The following is a 22280-nucleotide window of genomic DNA, read 5'->3' on the forward strand; positions in this document are numbered from 1 at the left end:
CTAATGATTCATTTCACTTCAGTTACATTATTACACTGAATGAGCAAGTAACAAGAAATTTACCCAGTTAAAGACATATTTGAACTCTAAATAAAAGCTGCCTTTTTTTACTTGGAGGAATGACTTTCACGCCACAGTATTTGGGTTTAAAGGGTCCCCGTAAGCTGCTGAATCAAAATACAACCAATATTTGTTTGCATTAAAGACGTCAAAAAAGCATTATTCAAGGCACTGGTGTTCCAAAGAGAAACAAGAGAAATACATGTACAAATCACACAATTTAGTTCCATTGCAGAAAGCCGTGGCACCGCTACTTGGTGAAATGCAAAACTACATGGGATGAGTCAACCATGCAAAGCCAAAGCAACAGCAGAAAAAAAAAACAAAAGCAAGTAAAGGCTCTTACTGTGCGACAAGCTCGTCAAAGTTTTCATCGGGGCAGTATTTGCGAGGACGGCCTCGTTGAATATGGCGGCCACGTTTAAACTCTTCATCATCAACTGTCCAAAAGGACCCAAACTCATCCTCTACTCTGATAAAGCACTTATGCAGTGAGAGGTTGGTGCGAATGGCACCCTGGGATAGGAGCAGCAGCAAAGGAGATGAAGTGGCAACAAAAGGAGACGGGGTTGGGGGGGCAGAACAGACATCCAATACAGGGAACAGGAAAAAGAAAATAAAATGCAATAAGCATAAGCCAATGGTTTGTGAGGGTTAATATGCATTGCCACCTAAAAGCTACTAGCGTGTGATGTAACAAAGACCGGCAAGCAGGGCGGGGGGACTGGTGGGTATACAAAACAGGAGGGATGAAATGCTTTTTTGCTTCCCTTAATTGAGACAACGTGGAACCAGTTCTTTGGTCTAACACCATCTAGCAGCCAAAAGCCTCTACTTTGCACTTGTTAGCACAATCCGAGCTAGGCTAAGAAGTTCAAACATGGTGGACGTACCCACTGATCTTTTGTGGCCTTCGTTTTTGGAATTCTACTTCATCCACTGTCCATACTGCCCCTTTAACGTTTTCTACTCGCACAAAACACTTGTGAAGACTAAGATTATGACGCACTGCATTCTGCAGCAAGTATAAAAGAGAGAACATTTACATTTTCTATAAGAAAAGACTCCAAAAACAGCAGTACATTCAGCCTCACAGTCCGCATTTGTAAAACCGTCCCCAAGACCTGTAGCTACCACCCCCGTGGACGACCTTCTTGTGGTGAAGGATGCCTTTTCCAAAAGGAGAAATAAAAAAAAAAAAAAAAAGAAAAAAAAAACACCAAAATTACCATTTAATTATACTTTGGCATTTAAATTTAGTCTCTGGTAGTAGTGAACCAGAAGAAATAGTTAATATGCATATCAGCCCAAAATAGGTTTCACAGTAAAAATCTGAAAATATTGTTAATGTCACTTCAAAATAAAGAAACATGTAAAAGCATAAAACTGTCCCCTTTAAGCCCACTTCTCTCCCGTAAAAAAGGGTATTGGAAAAAAAAAATCGTGCAAGGTGATAATATTGTTGAATACGTTTCGTCCTGGTTCTTTTTTGTTCTTCAATATTTTTGGCTTTAGTACCTTCTGTGGGTTTCGTCAGATTTATCTAAATTGGACTTTGCCATTGAGAGCATTGCCTCATGGGGGTGACAGGATAAGGGAATGACATGAGCCCCAATGCATCAGTATCCGTCATCAAACTATGTCTTACCTTCCCGAATATATACAAACTTGGCTCTTGCTAGGGGCGATTATCTTAATTAACAGAAACGCCAGAGGAAGACTTGAGTCAAACTCTCAATGGCAAAAAGAGAATACTGCTGAAGCTGATGGTTCCTAAAGATACATATTTCTATATTCCCCCCACCGTGTTTCTTTCTTAAGGTTGAAAGTCACTTCTAAGAGCCTTCTTAACTGAGACCCTTGACGTCTAAACTCCACCAGAAAGGAGGATCTCAACTCCACAGCTCATCTTTCCTTGGAAATGCACAACCCGTAACGGGGCCAGTAGGAAGCACAGCTTCATGTCTGTAACCTTCTTGGTTGAACTTAGTGACTGAGACTCAAAGTGAGACAAGAGGACATTGCAGCAAGACCCATGTCATTTACTCAAAACTTTCTTCCTACAGGGAAGAAGCGGGGTGACCACTGTGGCGTGAAGAGGGGACGCAGAAATCCCATCTCCCCTGCCTCGTAGTACCGCCACTCCCTTCCAATGATGCTGCCGTTGCTCAAACGTCGTGCATGCCGCCTCTGGTGCTACCCACAGTACTTCCTCTCCAAACATACGGAGAAGTGTTTCAAGGCGTAGGTAATCACCACTGGTGACTCTGTGAGGGGTCCAACTAGATAGTGAGGATTTTTCTTTTTCGTTACGGCAGATTCAAAGATAAGGAGACAAGTTTTCTTTCACAGCTAAGTCATCAACTACTCACAAGGGGAATCCACGGGATAAAGTCTCAGAGTTTTTGAGCAATGCCAGCATAATGGGGGGAGGTTCAAAACATCCAGCTGATTATGGAAGGACACTTCCGGTTGTAATTGGTGGGATAGGTTTGCATAACAACAAAACAAAAGAAAAATCACTGAAATTTTATCTCATGTTATATGGGAAAAAATCTGTCCTCTCAAGTATGCTTGTAATTGTAGTCTCCTCTTTCAAGAAACTTTTTCTTTTTTATACTGTATTAAGGCACAGGAGAGGGATACTAAGGATCTCCTCTTACCTCCTAAAACAATAATACTAAGGAGATTTAAAATAAACCCAAGTTTTCTTTTTAAAAATCCCAGACAGATCATGTATACACATTGAAGACATAATTGGGGGAAAAAAATCAACCTTTCCCCTCAACCTTATCATTGTCTAATATTTTAAAATAAGCATCGAAATGTTTAGCCCTGCAAAAGATCTAAAGAAACCACATCTGCCAGAAGGATTGCTATTGATCTGTCTCAAGCATATAGCCATGTATGATATAAACTCAAACTTAAGGTTTGTTTTCCAAGACTATACAGCTCTGCAAAAATATCCAGAAATCCAGTTTCCCAAAAAGATGAGTAAGCCCCTTTCAGTCACAATTTAAACTGGGCATTTCATCTTTTAAGATTACAATACAAATAAGATGAATCATTTGGTACTTTATCTAGGATTGTTCCTACTGATGGCACTTTTTCCTGCAGTTTGCAAAAATGAAAAAGTTAAAGCTGTAGATCTGAGCCTAAATTTCATATTCGCAACTAGTAATTATTTTTAAATCTGATCATTTGCCATTTAAAAAAGGCAATTTGAAGAAAATGTCTGCTTCATGCTTATGCTTCCTGTATTTTGAAAGCATTCACAGCTAAAGATACTCTGGATTTTATCCCCTAAGGAGGGCTGAGGAAGAAAGGGTAAGATCTTGAACAGAGGTCTCCTTCAGCACCCAAGTGTTTTAATGGAATGAAAAAGGACACTTCAAGCCATAATAGATATGCAGGGCTGGGTAAGGTTGATAAATTAATTCTATGGTTATGTTCATTTTCTTTTAAAATGCTAACTTACCAAGAACATAACAGAGGAAACGTGTTTTCTGTTTTTGTTTTTGTCCTATCTAAAATTTAAAAAGTAGCAAAGTGAATTTCCTTTGCACCCTAACATTAATCCCTATCATATTTATGAGGACGTACAGTATCCTAAGATATGTGCATTTTAAATGTTCCAAACTGTGGTGGAATTGGGGCATTCTGAGAATTCTAGGTAGCAAAAGAGCACAAAAATTGTGACATGGGACTGGCCCTCTTCTATAGCAGGAACATTTAAACCAAGAAATTGAGAGGTAAAATTCAAAAATTTGTGAGGGCTTCATTGAATACAGCAGAAAATGACCCAACTAGAAATGAGGTATGTCATGTGACCCTCCAGCCTTGTTAGGGCATTCCCCGTGGAGCTGAGGAATTTGATCTGTTTTACAGCAAACAGATGTTTGGTGTTAGGGTGAAGGTACACAATTTTTCAGAGTATCTATGAATCTCTGATTAATAGTTTGATGCAAAAAAGGAACTAAATCCAAAACCTTAATAATGTATTTTGCTTTCCTGTAATGACTCCTGTATATAGTGCTACTACTTAGATTGTGTAGCTCTCTCTACTAATTACACTAAGGAGCTTTTTAAAAATTTTTGTTTGTTTGTTTTTCTGAATCAAACCTGTTAAGGTTATGTGAAGTCTGTCTTAGTTCCCCAGGTTAAAAAAAAAAAAAAAAGAAGCTGTGTATCTCAGCAAATTCTGGTGGAGGCTTAAGACTGAAAAGCATGAGGTTTGTTTAAATAACAGGACAACCTCAACATCGGGCCAACAGTGTCCTCTATTCTTTTTCCCTTACACAGTAACAATCAGATAGAAATGATTTTACTGGCTGGTCCATCCAAAATCTGATGCCAATGTAATAGGAGTCTTCTGTCTCAGCATTTTAATCCCAATAAACTATCCGCTCACTAAAATACTCCCATAACTCTGACTCTGTGTGTATGAAAACAATACTCATGTATCTTACAACAAAGTCGTTTATAAATGGAAAGTTCCGGGGCGCCTGATTGGCTCACTCGGTTAAGCGTGGGACTGTTGATCAGGGCTCAGGTCATGATCTCATGGTTTGTGGGATCGAGCCCGGTGTTGGGCTTGTGCTGAAAGCACACAGCCTGCTTGGGATTCTCTCTCTGTCCCTCCCCGACTCGGGCTCGCGCTCTCAAAATAAATAAGCTTAAAAAAATGTTAATTAAAAAAAAGAAAAGAAAAAAAGGTAAGATCCAAGCCTAAACAGGCCTGTGAGAAAGCTTACCTTCCACGTGGCAGCATTGCGTCGAAAATAAGCAAACATTCGTGTGAACCAGTTATAGATTTCATTTAGTGTTAGCTGCTTTTCTGGAGATTCGAGAATGGCCTGTGAAGCAAAAGTGACAAAAGAAGATAATTTATGACCAAATCAGCAGAATCGTCATTATACAGTTTCTTGAAAATATAAAATGACCATGATTCAGAGCTAAAGCCCAAGAAAGGTTTCACAAAATGATCTAAGATTAATGGTTGTATTTAACAGTTCAATAGCAAAATTCAAAATGGAATTATCTAATTGTTTTGAGTTTTTATTTCTGTTTCCGTACAGAAATATTAATTTATTAGTCATTCATAAAGCAGAATCAAAGAGAAATGCAAAACATTTCACTAGCTGATTAAAGCTCAGTAATTATTTAGAGCTCAGATTAATTCTAGGGATCAGAGATTACTGTAGCTTGTGATAATTGACTTGCCATCTTTAAACAGGCTCATTTTCACTGTTGTGTGAAATGAATTTCCTAATAATCACATCGTATTGTAATACTTAATCAAAAGCAATTATGTTATATATTGCAGTTTTAAAAAACCTTATAGAAAAGGTTTTAGCATGCCTGCATACTAAACGGTTTTAAATCTACTTCATCAATATAACATATCCATGCACATGTATACCTTTTGCTAGAATTTCACATACTGTGTTATTTACTTACCTGCCTAATTAAAGATGCGTATGTAAATGGTGGTCTAACTTCTGCGTTCTTATAAAACTCTTGGTTCTGCGCGATATCTGCTAAATAAGAATCATTGTCCTATTAATTATCACTTTTTAAAGAGAGGCTGGTCTACAAGAACTGCATGTTACAATTCTACAGGAGGCACAGATGGAGTATCTACCTGAAGAAATGGGCACGTTGTATTTGTCTGAGTACCGCCTGCGGATGGGTCCCACCGTATGCATGCTGGTGGTGGTGATGACGGAGGGGCCTTGGGTGACAGGAGTGATGGGGGCGGTTGGGGTCGTTGGAGTATGAGGTAAGCTCTGTGGAGAAGCCTCTGATGCAGACTTGGAGAGTGTGACGCTTGATACCAGATTCAGCTGTGAGGACAAGAATAATCCTTAGAAGACCTTCGCAAAAAACGGTGAGCAAGAAGGCATCTGAAATCCAGCAGGAGTAACACAGGAAATGCCTGGCTACTTTTCCTTCTCTAATCAACTGGAATAGGAGGCGAGTCCACTGAGTAGTTGAAAAAACCTCTGGCCATGTCCAAAGGATATGGACCCGTGGAAACACAGGTGTTCTCCAAAGACAGTTACAGATGAGTGTTTGCAGAAAGGGGTTATCTAGCTCAGTGAGTCTGACAAGTTCGGGGTCAAAACATTTCTTCAGTCATCAAGAACCGTCTTTGTAGTACTTGTGCTTTTGAACCCTCCTGAGTAGCATGCTGTGCTTGGCAGACCGCACACAGGGAGATGGAGTTCTGGTAGCACCTGCTGAACCCCAATGTTGCAGCAGCCACCTCTTGGGATACGCTGGGCTAGACCTGAGCTCTCCAAACAGCACTTTTTGCAAAGGGCTGCTGCCAGTGTGGAACTGTTTTTGCTTCATTTTCATTAAAACTAAACTTAAAATATTTATTTTGAGAGAGACGGGGAGAGTGAGCAGGGGAGGGGCAGAGAGAGAGGGAGACAGAGAATCCCAAGCGGGCTCTGGGCTGACAGCGCAGAGCCCGATGTGGGGCTCGAGCTCACAAACCGTGAGATGGTGACCTAAGCCAAAAAAACCAAGAGTCAGACGTGGAATAGACAGAGCCACCCAAGGTGCCCCTAAACTTTTATTTAGATAGCCACAGGCAGCCAGTGGCTACCACACTGGCTGGTACAGTGACAGGCTACTTCATAATGTAACTTCAGGGAGGGAGCCATCACAAAGATGTCTGGCCTATTATGACTCATACTAAAAAGAATGGCACTGATCCAGTAAACCAGCATTTAGTTACATCAGTTGGCAGAGACTAATCTTTGAAAGCTTTATGGGTAATCTTCACTAAACTCTAATAAATGTACGACTGGAATCTGTTAATTAAAAAAAAAATGACATACAAAAAGATCGGAAACTAAAAACTTTTGTTCAGATTTCAAATATTCAGTAATATGATCGAATCTATAGCATCAGGTCAGGAAAAGGGGTTTATTTATTTGAAGGAGTATACAGGAAAATGAAGGAGTACTTACTCCTTCCTTCCATTTAGACTTCACCTTGAAGTGCTTCTCTTAATAACACTGAAGAAAAGGGCTTGTCCCCCTTGCCCACAATTTGTTCTCCCAGAAATGTAAGTCTGGCTATGATAAAGAACTTGGTTATTTGCAACATATTACCATTTACACATAATTGCTATCTCAGATACTTCTAGCCAGCCTCCAATCCAAGAAACCCACGCAAAGTAGGCTTATTTGGTAATGTTTTCTCAAACCACATTTCGAATCATTTAACAACATAAGTATTTCACCATTGCAGATGGACAAGGCATTATTTGTACAAGGTATTAAACATGAGATTCCTCCGGATTCATAAAGAGCCTATGAAAAGTTCGAATTTGTTGAGAAGACTCAACCTACCATCCTCTGGTAATGAAAAAAAGCCATGAGAACGCCTCCCGTATGTTTAGGGTGGTTCCATAAAAAAGCACAACGAAATAAAGACGAGTGATGTGAAGAAAAGAAGGATCAAATGTCGTTAGGTAAATATTAATTGAAAAATGTACACATGGTACTGTGAAAGGAATACTGGGTTGCAAGCCTGTACTTGTGCTTGGCTTTGTAACTCCCCTCTTGAAATGCTGACTCTGCTAACGCCAGACCCTTCTCCCAACCCCCATGCCTGAGGAGAGCAAGCTATGGAGAGGACACTGCCCTTAACCCCCCCCCCCCACCGCCCCCCAGCAAGCTGGGCCAATGCTGGGAGCTGCTTTTTTATGAGTGCTGGAAACCTGACTTGGTGACACGCATTTGCAGACTAAGTGCTTACAGTTCGGAGGAGCAGCCAAGGGATGGAGTGGAGTTGAGAAGCCAAGGGGGAAGGTTGGCGCTGACCTCCTCTTTGCCTTGGGCCTTAATCACTGACCAAGTACAGCAACAGTGTGTATAAGCATCAGCCCAAGCAACGGGTCAAGGAAATTAGTGCCTCAAAGGCTACTGCTCATAAATATACAGCTTTTAAAATTCAGATGCTGCTGGATGTAAGAATAGCCAAACACCCTGGCAAGTCATGGATACCATTTGTAGAAACCACTGTTGTAAATCACCTGCCGCTGCGTGATTTCACTGAGGTCTCATACCATCACCAATAAGTGAGATGTTATTAGTCAACATTTTGCAGGTGAGCAAACTGAGGCTGTTGATCGATGAAATAACTTGCCTCTATCCTGAACCTGAACCGAAAGTCAGACACACGCTTGTGAGGCCAGGCCCAGTTAATGGGAAAAATAAACACTAGCCTGTTTCATTTTTCTGTATGCTTATTTTTGGAAAAGATTCAGTGAATAGCTTTAATCCCCGCCTATAAATGACATTCAATAAATATCACTGAGCCAACAGAAGGCATCTGGAAGAGAAATGACAAAAACAGGGATAGAACATTTAACTGCTGCCCCTGAAGAGCTTACCATCAAATACAGACGCTATTCAAAGGAAAGTGTGCGTAACAACCGTAAAGCGATTCTGAGAGTAATTGTACTTCTTGGCTTTCCTTTTCCATTTAAGAATGGTACCCCTCAACACCGTCACTGTCTGAAACACGCAATGAAAATTAGAAACCCCACGGCCTCGAGAACTGTGCCTGCTCCTGTCCCGTTTGGTGAGGAAGGGCACCAAGTCCACTCCACTCCAAAAACTCAAAACTCACGTAAACATTCAGCAAGTACGAATCCATCCTCTGGTGCTCACGTAGATCAGACAAGTCACATGGTACTGTGTCATAAAATGTGAAAAGAATCGGACATCTGTGGCTTTTACCACAGGTCTTAACACCTGGCCTGCTTGTACCCAAAAAGCAACAGTGCAAAATAAAATCCCTCCAGGGTGAGCACAACCCACAAAGACACAGGCAGTAGCGTTTTCTGGAGGCTGTTGAGCACAGGTAGCAAATGGAAATAAACACAAGCCAGAAGAGAGCAGAGAGGGGGCTTACCAGGCTTGACAAATGACACCGTGATTCACACCCACTGCTGGGCTGTCTCTAATAAGCCACAGAGGAAGCAGCCAATCTCAGCTAATTACCAGATAAAAATGTATTGTAAGGGTTCTAATTAGGAGACGCGGACGGAGGTGATCTAATGATTAAATGCTGTATTCGAGTGACCCCACCACCAATGTGAGGTGGTGCAAGATGTCACTGGAATATTTTGTAGAAACAGTAATTTTACTTCGAGGAGGGGAGGCAGTAATATTTGTAATGATGGCTGTGAGGTAAACTAATTAAAAGACAGTTCCTCCAGGAAGAGGGTGGCTGAGAGCAGCTGTGGCCATTCCACAACCAAGTGCCAAGTCTCAATAGAGGAACGGCAGTCAAGTGGAAAATTTCTGCCCGACCTCTGCCCTTGCTATTAATTTGCAGGAAAACTAATGACACATATACATATTCCCACAAAATTGTTCTAATTGCTAATTTGCCAAAGGAGCCCAGATTCCAAATTAAACATGACTGTAGTCTGTGAGGGAAGGAAGAACAAAAAGCTGTAAACTCCAAACAGGGGGTGCTTCGCCTCGTGAAATCATTTGAAGGCTGAACCAACAAGTTAATGAAATGTCAACCTTGTCAACTGCTATAGAAGTTTGTTAACTTTTAAACTTCTGTTTGATGATCACATGCTTGTCTTGAGGAGAAACCATCTTCGGGGAGGAAGGTCACGAGGGAGAGACAAGATGGGGGGGGGGGAAGGATTCAAAACAGGCTCTGTGTTCAAACCAAACCTGCTCTTTTAATTAAGGTCTCTGAAAACAGTGGACACACACACACACACACCCACACCCACAGAAAGAAAAAGAAAAATTAATTACCATCTTAGAAGAGCAAATCGGGAACGGTGTGGGTTTTGCTATAATCTTGAAATATTCATCTTAATTGTAAACTATTAAATCTTAATATAATCATCAATTAGAAATGAAAGCATATGCGCTTCGTGTTTCTGATCGTAGTTAAGGTTTTAAAAGATTATTTTTTATTTATTTATTTTTTCTGGGGCATGGAGCAGGAAGGGATCCAACTGGGAGGCAGGGAGGGTTTCTTTCCTATTTTTCTTATTGTGTCCATTTTCTATTTCAAAAGAAGTTGCTATGTTTAGAAAAGTTAGTAACTCTCATATTTTCTACATGGCAAGTTTCCGTCATGTGATGACTTCGGCAAAGATAATCGCTTTGAGGGTCTGGCCAGAAGTTAAATTCTTACGTCACTTGAACTAGCTGGAGGGTTTTCTGTTTTAAATGCACGTGGGCTCTCGACCACCGGCTTTCCCCCCAGCTCACTTCCACAAGGACTATCCTGGGAAGTTTACCCATCCCGACTACTGGGATTCTGTCTGCTGCCTGCTATTCTACTGAGCCCTTTTCTCAAAGATTAATCTCGAGTTTTTAAACAGTAACCTCCTCTCTTCTTTTAAAGATGATGAGTCACTCACATTTTTAAAAAATAAACAAACCGCTGATGTAAACCCCGGACAGAAACAGACTTGTTGTAAGTATTCCCATAAGAACTCATTTTTATTTTTGTTTGTGCTCTTGCCTCACATGAAAACAGATTCTGAGAACAAAAGGCAGACCTGAAACCCAAACACCAGGGGACCTAGCTGCTTAGTAGAGACTTTGAGGCTCACAGAACTCGTTTTTCTGCTCTTGTTTTACGGTCCTGAGCGGGCTCGAGGCCTGCTTTAAACTGCACAGTGTTTCTAGACTCGAAAGGCTGGCGTTCCGGCCCGCCTTCCTGAGGCCTAAGGGGCGTCCGTGGGGCGGCTAGGACACGGCACGGGAAGCTTTGGTTTGGTGTCCCAGCTACTGCACTGGGCCAGGCACTGGCAGAGGGCAGTGAATGAGAAAGTGATGGTACAGAGGTGGGGACGGGCAGGGAGGGCTTCATGAAACACAGTATATAGAAAGAGCTTGTGTGTGTTGTGCTAGGGAATCTTTTATGGCTGCCTAATATTGTTTCTCTAGCCCTAAAGCAAGGCTGCAAGCAGCCCAAAGGATCAGCCATTTCTTCAGGACTTAAAAGACCCCTTTTTCAGATGTGTGTGTGTGTGTGTGTGTGTGTGTGTGTGTGTGTATGGCGGGGGGGGGGAACACTTTGTTTTTATAGCAGCTAAAAACTATTTCATAACAGTCCTAATTGCTATGGTTGGAGGAAAAGAGAATGCATAAAAAGGAAAATGTAATACTGCATTTTGCTTCAAATATCCAAGTTCCTGTAAGTGTTTTATAACATTTTCATAAAGAAGGATCTACTACCTACGCTATAATTACTTGCCCACCAAATCTGAAGGAATGTGGTTTTTCCAGCATCAGGAGTTGTTTTCTGGTGTGCAGGAATACCCTGAAGTAATGTGTCCCTCTTGTGTCCTCAGTATTATAAAATACGATTTACAGGATTCTCCTGACATTATGAGAGGGAAGTCTTAAAAAAAAAAATCCTTAACAACTTAATAAAGTCCTAACACAGATATGCTTCTTTTGTTGTTATTGTTTTGTCCTCTGAGTTACGCTTCCCTCCAAGGAAATAAACAGCTCAGCAAATTCTCCATGGAGCAAGCGTGGAGACACGAACCCCCAAGCAATCCACTCTGGTGTTTACTTTGAGAATGTTACTGAGTCTGGAACAAAAGAATAGCCATCAGTCTCATCAGGGTAGTTTACTACTGTCGGGTTTTTTGCTTCTCTTCACACGGAAAGGAGAAGAATCTTTTAAAACTCATGTCAAGAAAGGCTTGTCCCGCCGTGCCTACCCAACTGCTAGAATATACGGCCGCTCTGGGAAACTTTTACATATCCTTTTCCACGCTGGGCCCAGCCTTAATAAAATCAAAAGCTGACAAATAAAATAAATTAAAAAATGGAAAGCCTAGTTTATCTGATGTTGGCTGGCCCTTTGCTTCCTCCACACTGATCCCGTGACATGCCTTCCTCTCCCAGTCGCCTTCCTCACAGACACACACGCCCCTACTCCGAACCCAAGGAAAGAATCGCTGATCGGACTCCTTTCCGTTGCTTCCTTTTGAAGACTCTCTCAATCCCCGATGTAGGTGAGCCGTTCTAACGACACGGGGCACAATTCATGCAGCGGGTGTGTGTGGTTGTTAGCTTGTCCCACAAGACTCCAAACACCTCGGTGGCAGGGAGGGGGCTCTATGCTTTTAGCAGCTTACTTCATAAATACTTGTTGATAAAATAGCTGGGCTTTAAGTGCAGGAATTCCCTTTCCAAACATAACAGGCCGTGGGAGCCCTGGGTATAAATTACTAAAGGAGAGCTCTTTTCTGGTCTAAAGGATTTTATGGCAAAGCAGGAAGAGGTGCCACTGAAGGTGTCTGAGGAAAAGGAACGCCGGGCACTCCTCCTCCAGCTCACCTATGCACGTCCCAGTGTGGGATGAGCTTAGAGCCAGGTGTAAACACTCGAGACTGTCCAGAGGTGAGCATATCCTCCAACTACCCACAGGGGAAGACGGGTTCCGCAACAGGGTCCGGGGAACGTGTCTGAGCGGAGGTAAGAACAATCCAAGAAGGTTGTGGCAGTTTCTCTGATGCAGTGCAACAGTGACCGGTTGGATGACTGGATACAACAAATGACATGTACCACCCAAATGGCATTCAGTGAAAAGCAACGTTTACAGCAAAGCATTCTATCACTTAGTGACTAAGAATTTTAAAATAAACATGCAGTTCCTTTTAAACAGAAATGGAAAAAAGAAAAAAAAAAAACTTCATCAACTTACTGGCAAGGCTGTAACATGAAAGTCCCCATCTATGGTTAGATCTGAATCCTGACGACTGCTTATTTCAAATCAAAGATTCTAGAAGGATACACGGTGCATTCTATTATTTAAGGTGGAATAAATTAATTGCAGGGAAAAGGAATATTTTGCACCTGAGAATCGATCATCAGATAGCTCCGTATTCCTCAAGTTGAAAGAACCAAGGGTTTGCGAAACGCCTGTGCCTCCCCCGCCCCTTTTTGGCAAGGAAGTGAGAAATCTATGCAGAACACTACACGTCTACCTTTTATAATTAATTTCCCAATGCCTCACCTATACGTATTTTAATAATTCCTGATTTATAAGATGGTATCTGTAATAAAATTTTCTATTTTCCAATAAATGAAAAGAAGGCAGGTTCACTCCAGCAACAGAGTGTCACGCAATATCTGCTTGTCAGGCACCAATTTTTACTTCTTACATGTAAGTTAAAGGATAAGGAATTTATAATGCTGCCTGTGAAGGGAACCACTTTTCATACACAAATGTGATCTTTTTTTTTTCAAAGGGTAATACAACAGTACATTTACATAAACTAATCCAAACAATCTATGTATTTGACAATGGCAAACCTCACACAGACGGCCTATTGTTGGTTTACATCTTGGAGTTCTTTATATTGGCTTGTAGCGCTGCTCTAGCTGTCAAAGGTTTGACTTGGACACTAAATAAATGGTTATAGAAGTGCTGTGCAGCGATATTGGACTTCTTTGCAAAAGAAAACCTGCTGTGTATGAATTCAAAAGCTATTAATTTTTCAGTCAAAAATATTCGTGCCTATTTCTTTTAATAAAGAAATACTGTGCTGAACTACTAAGAGATAATGTTGACTAGTGGTAGAGAATTTTCAATAGAACAGTTAAAAATAAATTTAGTAGGAGGTCCCCTTCAAAGTTACAATTTTCTAGAATGTAAAACATTTTTTTTTTTTAATACTAATCAAGACAAACCTTCCTCCCCAGTGCATTTCCCCCACGACTGCTTTTCCCTGTTTACTGGCTGCTTCACACTGGTCTTCATGGAGATTCCCAAGGGTCCTTTTGTGGCCTATGCAGGCTTACCTGGATGGATGGCCCTCTCTGCCAACACTCTGCCCCAGCACTCACGGAGCGCCCCATGGGGTTTCACAAATCCTTCTCCACTTTCATCCCTCCTCCTCCCAAGGAGCCCCATGATACAAAATGAGTCCCTCCCAGAGTCCGGAGGCCAAACAGTATTCTATCATTGCTTTGAATCCATGGAGGAAGTAGGAGATAATCCCATTCTCTCCCCTATTACTAGCTTTAAAGACCCATACCCCTCATCCTGGGGAAAAAGCCATTCCAAACAGAAGCCACCTGAAGACTTTATGAGAGTTCCGAAGGCTATCGTTTCCCTTAGCAGTTGGCTGTGCCCACTGGAAAACCCCATGAAGTCATTTCCGGGTCTTACCAACTTCCTAAACTGGGCTCCTATGATTACAAGAAGGGGTTGATGAAGTCAACACAAATGGCACAACTGACTACTCATCCCATTATACCCAATGGCCTAGGTTTTTTTGTTTCCCTTTCTTTTTGGTAGCCTACACATTCAGTCCTATGGCCATTTAGTGCAAAACACACGGAAACTAAGGGCTCTCCCCTAGTAAAAATGGATGCACAAAGTGTTTAATGATTTTATGTCCTATATCTCAGTAATGTGTTCTGTTTCAGACATTAATTTTGTCTGCCAACTGCATCTTGGCAGGCTACCATATTTGCTGGGTTAATAGTCTGACTCCGTTTTATTTCTATCATCATAAATCATACATATATGGGTGTATGTTTGCTTTATTTATAGAAAAAAATCAGTCAAAACAGATAAACCAATACTTTGCCATTACGCTGCATCATTGCATATTGATTAAAATTGCTGGTACTAACTATAGATTGTCAACGCTCAATTAATTTTCACACAGTGACTCCAAGCAAAATCAAATAAAGGCAGTGTACCTTTAAATTTTACAAATCTTAAAAATCAAGAAGCAAAGCACTCTCTCCATTTTGAATAATCAGTAGAAGCTACTAAGGAGATTTTTAGAAATATAAGTATATGAGAAATACAACTGTTAAAGAGATCAATTTATAGCAAGGAATGAGGCCCAAGACAGGATTTGGGGTTTAGAAACCATCCTTCTGCTTAGATATTAACTGTCTGTGCTCGGATGGCACTCTTCAAGGTTAAGGAAAAGGAAGCAAGGCAAAAAGTAGGAGATTCCTACAAGTTAAACGTAATTTCAACATACCATGTTAGAACTCCTAACTGCAAAAGAGTAATATTCACTTCTCTCTAATAACCATTAGATGCCCTCCACAATTTTAGCTTCCAGCTATTCCAACAGTGTGCTTCCTATTTCTTATGTCTTTCCTCTGTGACCGTTAAGACTGCACTGGCCCTCACTCCCTTTCTCATACCCGCAGTCTCTTGGCTAATGCAGGCTGAAATGCCCTTTTCTTCTGACTCCATGGTCTGGCTATCTTCTTTCTGGGTTCACACCATTTAGAAAGGCCTTTCCCCCTCCCGGCGACCTATCATATTTTCGCACCCTGGTACAGCATCAATCATCTGTCCTGAAGAGCGAGTTGTTGGGCCTCGTGGCCAAAGACCATATGTGAATCATCCTCTACATTGTGAAATGCCCTGCACACCACCCCCTTTATAGAAGGTAACCGGAAACACTCCACTGACTTATGTCCTTCAATACTAACAGCTGCCAGAGTAGGTTTTCCTGCCTCCTATGCTTAGGGGTGAGGAAGCAGCAAAGAAACAGTGTGAAGTTTCCCCTGGTGTAGCTCGGTACTTACGGGCTGAGGGGCGGCTTTGGGTTCTGTTGACTTCACGTGCAGATGGGTCATCATGGCTTGCAGGCGCTCTTTGTCTTTTGCAAGCTAGTAGGAAGAAAGTGCTCTGTTATTTCTTTGAATACAGATGCATTACTATTTTAACATCCAAAATGATACATATTCCAAATTAAACTATAGCACCATTGCACATGACAAAATCTTTCTCATTGCTTAATCGTTTTGAAATCTACACAACCATTGCCAAACTCGAAGTAACTGGAGGTGTCAGTGTGAGATTTCTCAACACAAGATGCATTAGCTTTTAACTGGGAAGTTCTAGACCTGCTGGCACCAAGGAGTCCCATGTAACACAGACAGCTAAAAGACAAAAACGTGAATCATGCCTATTAACCAATCTTATTCATGAGGAAGCCAAAGGAAAATGAGCTAGGTAGCTAAAACTCATAAATTCATCTTTTGTGGTTGTGGAAAAGCTCCCAGACACATGGGGACATTTATGCAAAATTAACTTCACCTTTCTTAACAGGCAGGCATGGATTAGCACAGTGCTGCGAAGCAGTGTTAGCCGGGCAAGCCCAGGGCTACAGGAGATGACAAGTTCTTATGGTCAAGGGCATGGAGAACAAGCTTCATCATTCATTTCCTCAGTATGTGAGCACCTACTATGTGTTAGTCCCATCTGAGCAAAAATTTAAGTCTTCTCATTGTACAGAGCATTACCTTCTGACAGCACCCAAGTTTTTCATCAAATGTACATTGGAGGCACTCAAATACTATTCACTGGATGCTACTTTCTTTATACGTGCCTCCAACCATTTTAACATGGTGATAGTTTTGATAATTTAAGACACCTGGGCAAAGGGGACATAAAATAATTGCTTCTAGATAGTTTTGCCACCAGCATCCTGGCCGCACACCTGATCATCCAGAAGACAATTTTACCATAAAGGATAAAATCGTGGCAAATAAGAGAGGGATGGTGAAGAAGGGCATAAGGGAACACACGTAAAATGAGCTAACAAAATGAAAGGGATTCTCCTGTGAACTAAAAAAAATATTTGGGATGCATTCAGAAGATACAGTGGAGATGGTGGCAACAACAGCACAAATAACGGATTTTCTTTTGTGGATTCTACCTCGGCATTTGACCTAGCTTCAAACTCTTTTCTTCGCGGTATCACGGGTTTTTGTTGCTTTGATTCACCCTCGTTAAAATTTCTTCCTTCATTAGAAGAGGCAAGGGTTTCCAAATACTAGAATATATGTTTGTAACTGAGCTCCGTGCTATGTTGTGAAAGCCTTCTACGCTGTTCTCTGTGCTCGGCCTACTGTCACATGTCCAGTGACAGATGTTCCAAAGTTCTATGGGAAACGGGGGCTGAAAATTCTGTGCCATGGTACACCCCAGCATGAGGGTTAAGATTTACATTTGTACATTATATAAATGTAAAAATGGAAATACTTTGTCAGTGGAGAAATGAAACCAAAGTGTCAAACCAAACTGTCAGCCAGTTACTTTTTTTTTTTTTTAATCTCTTATGGCAAAATTGCTTTAGGACAATTAGTTCTGTGGTAAAAATCTCTGCAGCAAAGAGGTCTACGGCAAAGATGCTCTGGGCAAAAATACCAGACATGATAATAATTACCTCTGTAAAGTAAGTGGGAAGTACAGTTCCAAAAGATAAAGGTATAGTTAAGAGAAGGGCTGTGGAATTTTGGGGAAATGTAGACGTAACGAATGAGTGAGTGACAGAGAGAGAGACAGTGGGCGAGGGGGGGGGGTGAGAAAACAAACACGAGAGAAGGGTGTAGAGAGAGTCTTACTTAGAACAGCACTTTTATAGACCACTTATCCAAAATAATGCCTTTGAACTAGGGAGGGACTCATTTCTTCTATGTCACATAATTAACCTTAAATCTTTGAAATACCAATTTTGGGGAGTTCCTGGCTGGATCACTTGGTAGAGCATGTGACTCTTGATCTTGGAGTTGTAAGTTTGAGCCCCATGGTGGGTACAGAGATTATTTAAAGATAAACTCTTGAAAAAGAAAAAAAGGAAACCCCAATTTTTGGTAAGCTGAATTATTCCAAAATTCAAGTCAAATAAGACATTTTGTAAATAAAGGTGTTTTCTAAGAGAAAGGGGTGTTTCAGCATCTGGGCAAAGGCAGAGAGAGGGAAGGGAAAAGGTACAAAAGTAAGAGAAAAAGCTTTCGGCGTATCTTAACTGGATGACTCAGTCTCAAGCCATATCACATTTGATTTTTTTTTTCCTTTTTATTCCCTTGTGGTGCAGGGAGGAATAAATTAAGAAGAAGGAAAAAGCCTTACAGTGTTAGCATTTATCTTTCCACAAACAGGAAATGAAAATGATACCATATTAGGAGCCACTTTATGTTATTCACCCTCTGTTCTTTAGTAAGTTATTGAACAGCCAAACTCAAAGATGCTCTGAACACATAATGCTAAAGGAATTTAGTTTTCCAAAGTGGCTCAGTTAGGACAATTAAATGTTAGCAATGGCATTTTTCTACAGTTATTTGTGTGTTTTTTTTAAATGTGTTCTAAGTTTTTAGTTAGAACCAAAATATTCTTAGATTTTTAAAAAATGTTTTGTCTCAAAAGTTACCATGGGGCAAGAAGGAATGAAGGCATATATATATATATATATATATATATATATATATATATATATATATTCGTTTTAAAAACAAGTAGTCTGCCATACTGAACATTAAGAATGAAAGGGTGAGAGGTGATATTTACTTAAGAGTCTGATGAATATTAACTGTGACTTAATTTGGAGGTAAGCATTGTCGATGTAGCAATTACCAAGACCAAGTAGAAGGAAATCCAAATTCCCAGCATCAAAAGGAATCCACACGTCTGTATTCCATCCAAATGTCTACCGTGCTGACCTTCTACTGCTCAAACGTAGTAACACCATGTCACAAACACATACCTAGAGTTTATACACACAGCCACATCCATAACCCCTGGAGGTCACTGCCATGGGAGACATTTTCTCACTTTTCCATGAGAGTATCACTTAGAATTCATTGTCCATTGTCCATTACCCAGGTTCCTTATTTTGCCTTAAACTCAAGTCTATCATCCTAGCTCTGCTTTATTATAAAAGGTGGTTACGAGCTTACAGAAAAAAGGGCAAAAACCCAAGTTTCTGTTTTTATCTGATTATTAGTACAAACTAGCATATAATACATTCTTGGACGGGTTTTGGCTTTTTACTGTATCAGTTGCAGCTCTAACTCTAACACAAATCCTTTTTAACAATTAAAGAAAAAAAAACCCCTGCCAAATTCACTTTTCATTCTTTAAGGCAAAAAAGCTAATCATTCACACCTATTGAAACCACGTCCTCTCTCTACAGGGGCTGTCTTGCATTTTTAATACACCGGCCCTTCAAAAAGCCTTCAGATTCTTTATTACTTTTTATGCCATCATTCCATGAGCTCAGCATCCCCATCAATTTTCACGGCATCCTTTCATTATTATAATATGACAATACAAACATTTAATATTGCCAAGTATATTCCAGCATTCCCTCATAAACTGAATCCCATGAAAAGCAAAGAGAAGGAGGATGAGAAATTTACTCCAAAGGTCAACTTAAAATTTGGCTGGCAAATTAAAACAATTTTTTGATGTTGTACTATCAGAAGAGAATTACTCTCTAAGAGTTTTCCTGGTGGACACAGGAGGGGTATCTGGTTTAAGAGGAATGTCAATGCGCCACACATTGAGGGGACCTGCCTGTGCAATGCTTATTCGCAGGTTGCCTCCCAACTTTGTAGAGAGATAACACGGTGAAAATGGATGAAGGATGTGGGTACTATAATCAGACTAGGCTGGATTCAAATTCTGGCTCTGCAACTCTGAGCACATTATGTAACCTTTTTTAAAGTATTTAGTTTCTTCTTCTAAATATGGAATAATAATCTCTGAACTCTGAAGGGTTGTTTTGAGGATTAGATAAGGGCGTGCACATAACAAGCTTAGCATAGAGCCTAGTGCTTCACGAATATTCGAAAATACCTCACTTTTCTTTGAAGGAAAGTTAAGTCAATTCTAGCCTATTTAGACTTCCACTGGTTGAGCCCATGCTTGGAACCTTGGGCCAGCGTAACTCGAGTTCTCCAGAGTCTGAAGCTGGCCTCAATGCGGGGAGAATTTTGAGGTTTTGAAGAATGGAACAAAAGTGTAGGAAAGATGAAGCCCATTGCTTCTGGATTGATTTCCTTGGTTCTCACTGTATCTTTCCCTCATCCTAAGCAAACGCTTTTTCTCCCCTTGGCTGATACAGGTCATCCCCTCTTCTATTAGCCATGGCCCCAAATTAGGTTTTAGACAGTCCTGGCTGTGAAAGACTGGAACGCGTGTACTGCTCCAGACACACTGATAACCGCCGAAGGCTAGGAGCGCCATTCAACATCTTCAAAGATAAAAATAAGGAGATTAAACTCATTCTTTTAGCAGAGAAAAGGGAACACGATTTTAGGTTCATTTAACATAACCACTTTATATGTTGTCTGGAGGACTAATCATTTTAAGCCCAATTTGGTGGTCCTCACTCGTGAGAAACAAAATCTGAAATAAATGAAGGATTCTGGATGTGTAAAAATGCCGGAACTACCAAAGGACGGATGAGAAGAAGGGACCAAGTCCCTCACTGGATTTCAAAGAAGCAAAGACTGTTGTGGCTATTTCAAGTCCTCTCGTCCTACTCCTGCATTTTACAGTTGGGGAAACTTAGGCTCAAAGGGTGAACCTACCCAAGATCATGGAGCTGGGAAGGGGCAGAAATAAGACTAGAATCCCAGTCATATGATGCCTAGTCAGACCTTCCCACTCTGGTATGACTGTCAAAAGCACCTGGGATGCTAAATGAAAACACAGATCTCTGCCACTCTTCCCACCCCCTTGGCTGAACAACCACTGCAGAACCCCCAAGGGAGGGTGAGGCAAGGAGTTTCAGCAGGCACTCAACTAACTGATGAGCAGGGAAGTCGAGATTATTCCCATACAATGATGATCCCCAATTTAATTGACCAGGGTCTCAGGTAAACTTGCTAAGCCATACACACCAAGCAAGGGGATGTGGGAGTAAGTTTTCATAAGGACCCCACACGTATGAGTTTGATGCAGGAGGTCTGGGAGAAAGGGCTCTCTTCCACTGTCTGGGTATGCCTTAACAGCAGCAGGTTAGTTTTATACACAATGACGATCCAAACAGAACTGAGCGAGACAGCGTGAATCCAGTCTCACGGGTCTTGAAAGTACGTATGATCAAAAGAAGACAAACGAGAAAACAAAAACAAAAACAAAAACAAACGAAACAGCGATGTGGAAGGAGAAGAAATCAAATTCTTCTGCCTGAGTATTTACCAAATAGTTATTTTCGACCCACTTTATCAAACTGCGGTCATTCACATGCCTTCAAAACTCAGCACCAGTGAGAACTTGTAAATGATTTCTTTAACACAACTGCAGCTCTCAGGTGGTAGGCAACCTATGGTTCATTTCACCCCAATGGAAGAATTTCCCTACTTTTATTGTACTCTGTCACCATCTTAACATTCCTTACGTGTTATTATTAAAGACTCTCTTGACATTTAAAGCAGACGCACACTAATACTCAAGTCATAGTCTAGGAATTCTAATGCTCCCAGAGTTAAGCAGGATTTTAAATTATGAAAAATAAGTGTCTTGGTTTTCAAAGGGGGACGTGGAAGTGAGAAACCCAGAGACTCTCTCTTCTTTTTCTTGGCTCCAGTCACAAAGCAGGGACAATATGCTGCTATGATGCCATTAGGACTTCTTCCCCACAGGCTCTGAGCTTACTTAGGGAGAGTCATGAGGCTCTGTGAGGCCACTGCTGTGAAGAACTCTTCGGAGTATTGCCTTGAATGGTGTTAGAAAGGTCCAAAGGGGGGACACATTACAGACAATATATTTGCAAAAGTCCAGGAAGCTAGTGTGCTTACAAACAGCACCGCTAATGGTACAGTAATCACATGCAAAGTCTCTGCGGTAACTGATTTGTGTTAGGCTTAATGTCTCCCTCTGCTATTGAAACTCGCACACTTTTCTCCCTGCTGACGTTTTCTTGGAGCTTACAGTTGCTGGGGTAGATGATTTACAAAACTTCCAAGTGATCCCTGTGTCACTGAGTTTCAGCCTTGCCCAAATGCCATGGATTGCTGAGGGGGGAGCTTCAAGAGGTGGAGAAAAGGCATGGTCTCACAAAGCCAAGTTTTAAAACCAGTGATCTGCAACGCCTGGGTGTAAGCACAGAACCTCAATGGGCCACGATGACCCTGCACGAAAAGTGCAAGGCAGCAGTGCCATAAAAGGAGGCACAGGCTACACAGGCTGGGCTAGAATCCCGGGCGTTGCCCATTATTTGCCATTGGCTTTGAACAAATTAATGAGATCTTCTAAACTCCAGTTTCTTCATCGGTAAGAGGCGAGAGCACAGGGAAATATTTCTCTGACCCCGAAGAGCCAATAATTGTTAAGGTAATTACTGATTGGGTAATACCTTTTCAAAGGACAAGAAATGGCAGAAGTAATGGGACAGGACTCATGCTCATTAGATGTACGATGTG

At 41.1% G+C, this 22280-nt stretch overlaps 1 protein-coding gene and 2 long non-coding RNA genes across 12 annotated transcripts in view; 2 read left to right on the forward strand and 1 right to left on the reverse strand.

Annotated features, from left to right (window-relative positions):
* Positions 1–4153, forward strand: part of LOC123384124 — a 124038-nt gene extending 119885 nt beyond the window's left edge. Inside the window, exon 6 of the long non-coding RNA XR_006594800.1 lies at positions 2127–4153. This is a non-coding gene — a long non-coding RNA (uncharacterized LOC123384124). The remainder of the gene's footprint in view (positions 1–2126) is intronic.
* FOXP1 (forkhead box P1) overlaps positions 1–22280 on the reverse strand; it is a 509316-nt gene that overhangs the window by 17306 nt on the left and 469730 nt on the right. For 4 of the 10 annotated variants that reach the window (XM_045053185.1, XM_023249956.2, XM_045053186.1 and 1 more), the window contains 5 exons: positions 15651–15734; positions 5705–5906; positions 5521–5600; positions 4815–4916; positions 407–576 (listed from right to left, as the gene is read on the reverse strand). In XM_045053185.1, coding sequence (XP_044909120.1) covers positions 407–576; positions 4815–4916; positions 5521–5600; positions 5705–5906; positions 15651–15734 — 638 coding nt within the window. Of the gene's footprint in view, positions 1–406; positions 577–953; positions 1076–4814; positions 4917–5520; positions 5601–5704; positions 5907–15650; positions 15735–22280 lie in introns of all 10 variants that reach the window. The other 6 variants (XM_023249951.2, XM_023249950.2, XM_019824396.3 and 3 more) reach the window with 3 other exon arrangements.
* Positions 10339–13641, forward strand: LOC109496637. The gene is made up of 3 exons (XR_006594801.1): positions 10339–10539; positions 11988–12097; positions 12343–13641. It is a non-coding gene; the product is annotated as an uncharacterized LOC109496637 (long non-coding RNA).

This window comes from Felis catus, chromosome A2, assembly GCF_018350175.1.
Source record: "Felis catus isolate Fca126 chromosome A2, F.catus_Fca126_mat1.0, whole genome shotgun sequence".
In the NCBI taxonomy this organism is placed as follows: Eukaryota; Metazoa; Chordata; class Mammalia; order Carnivora; family Felidae; genus Felis; species Felis catus.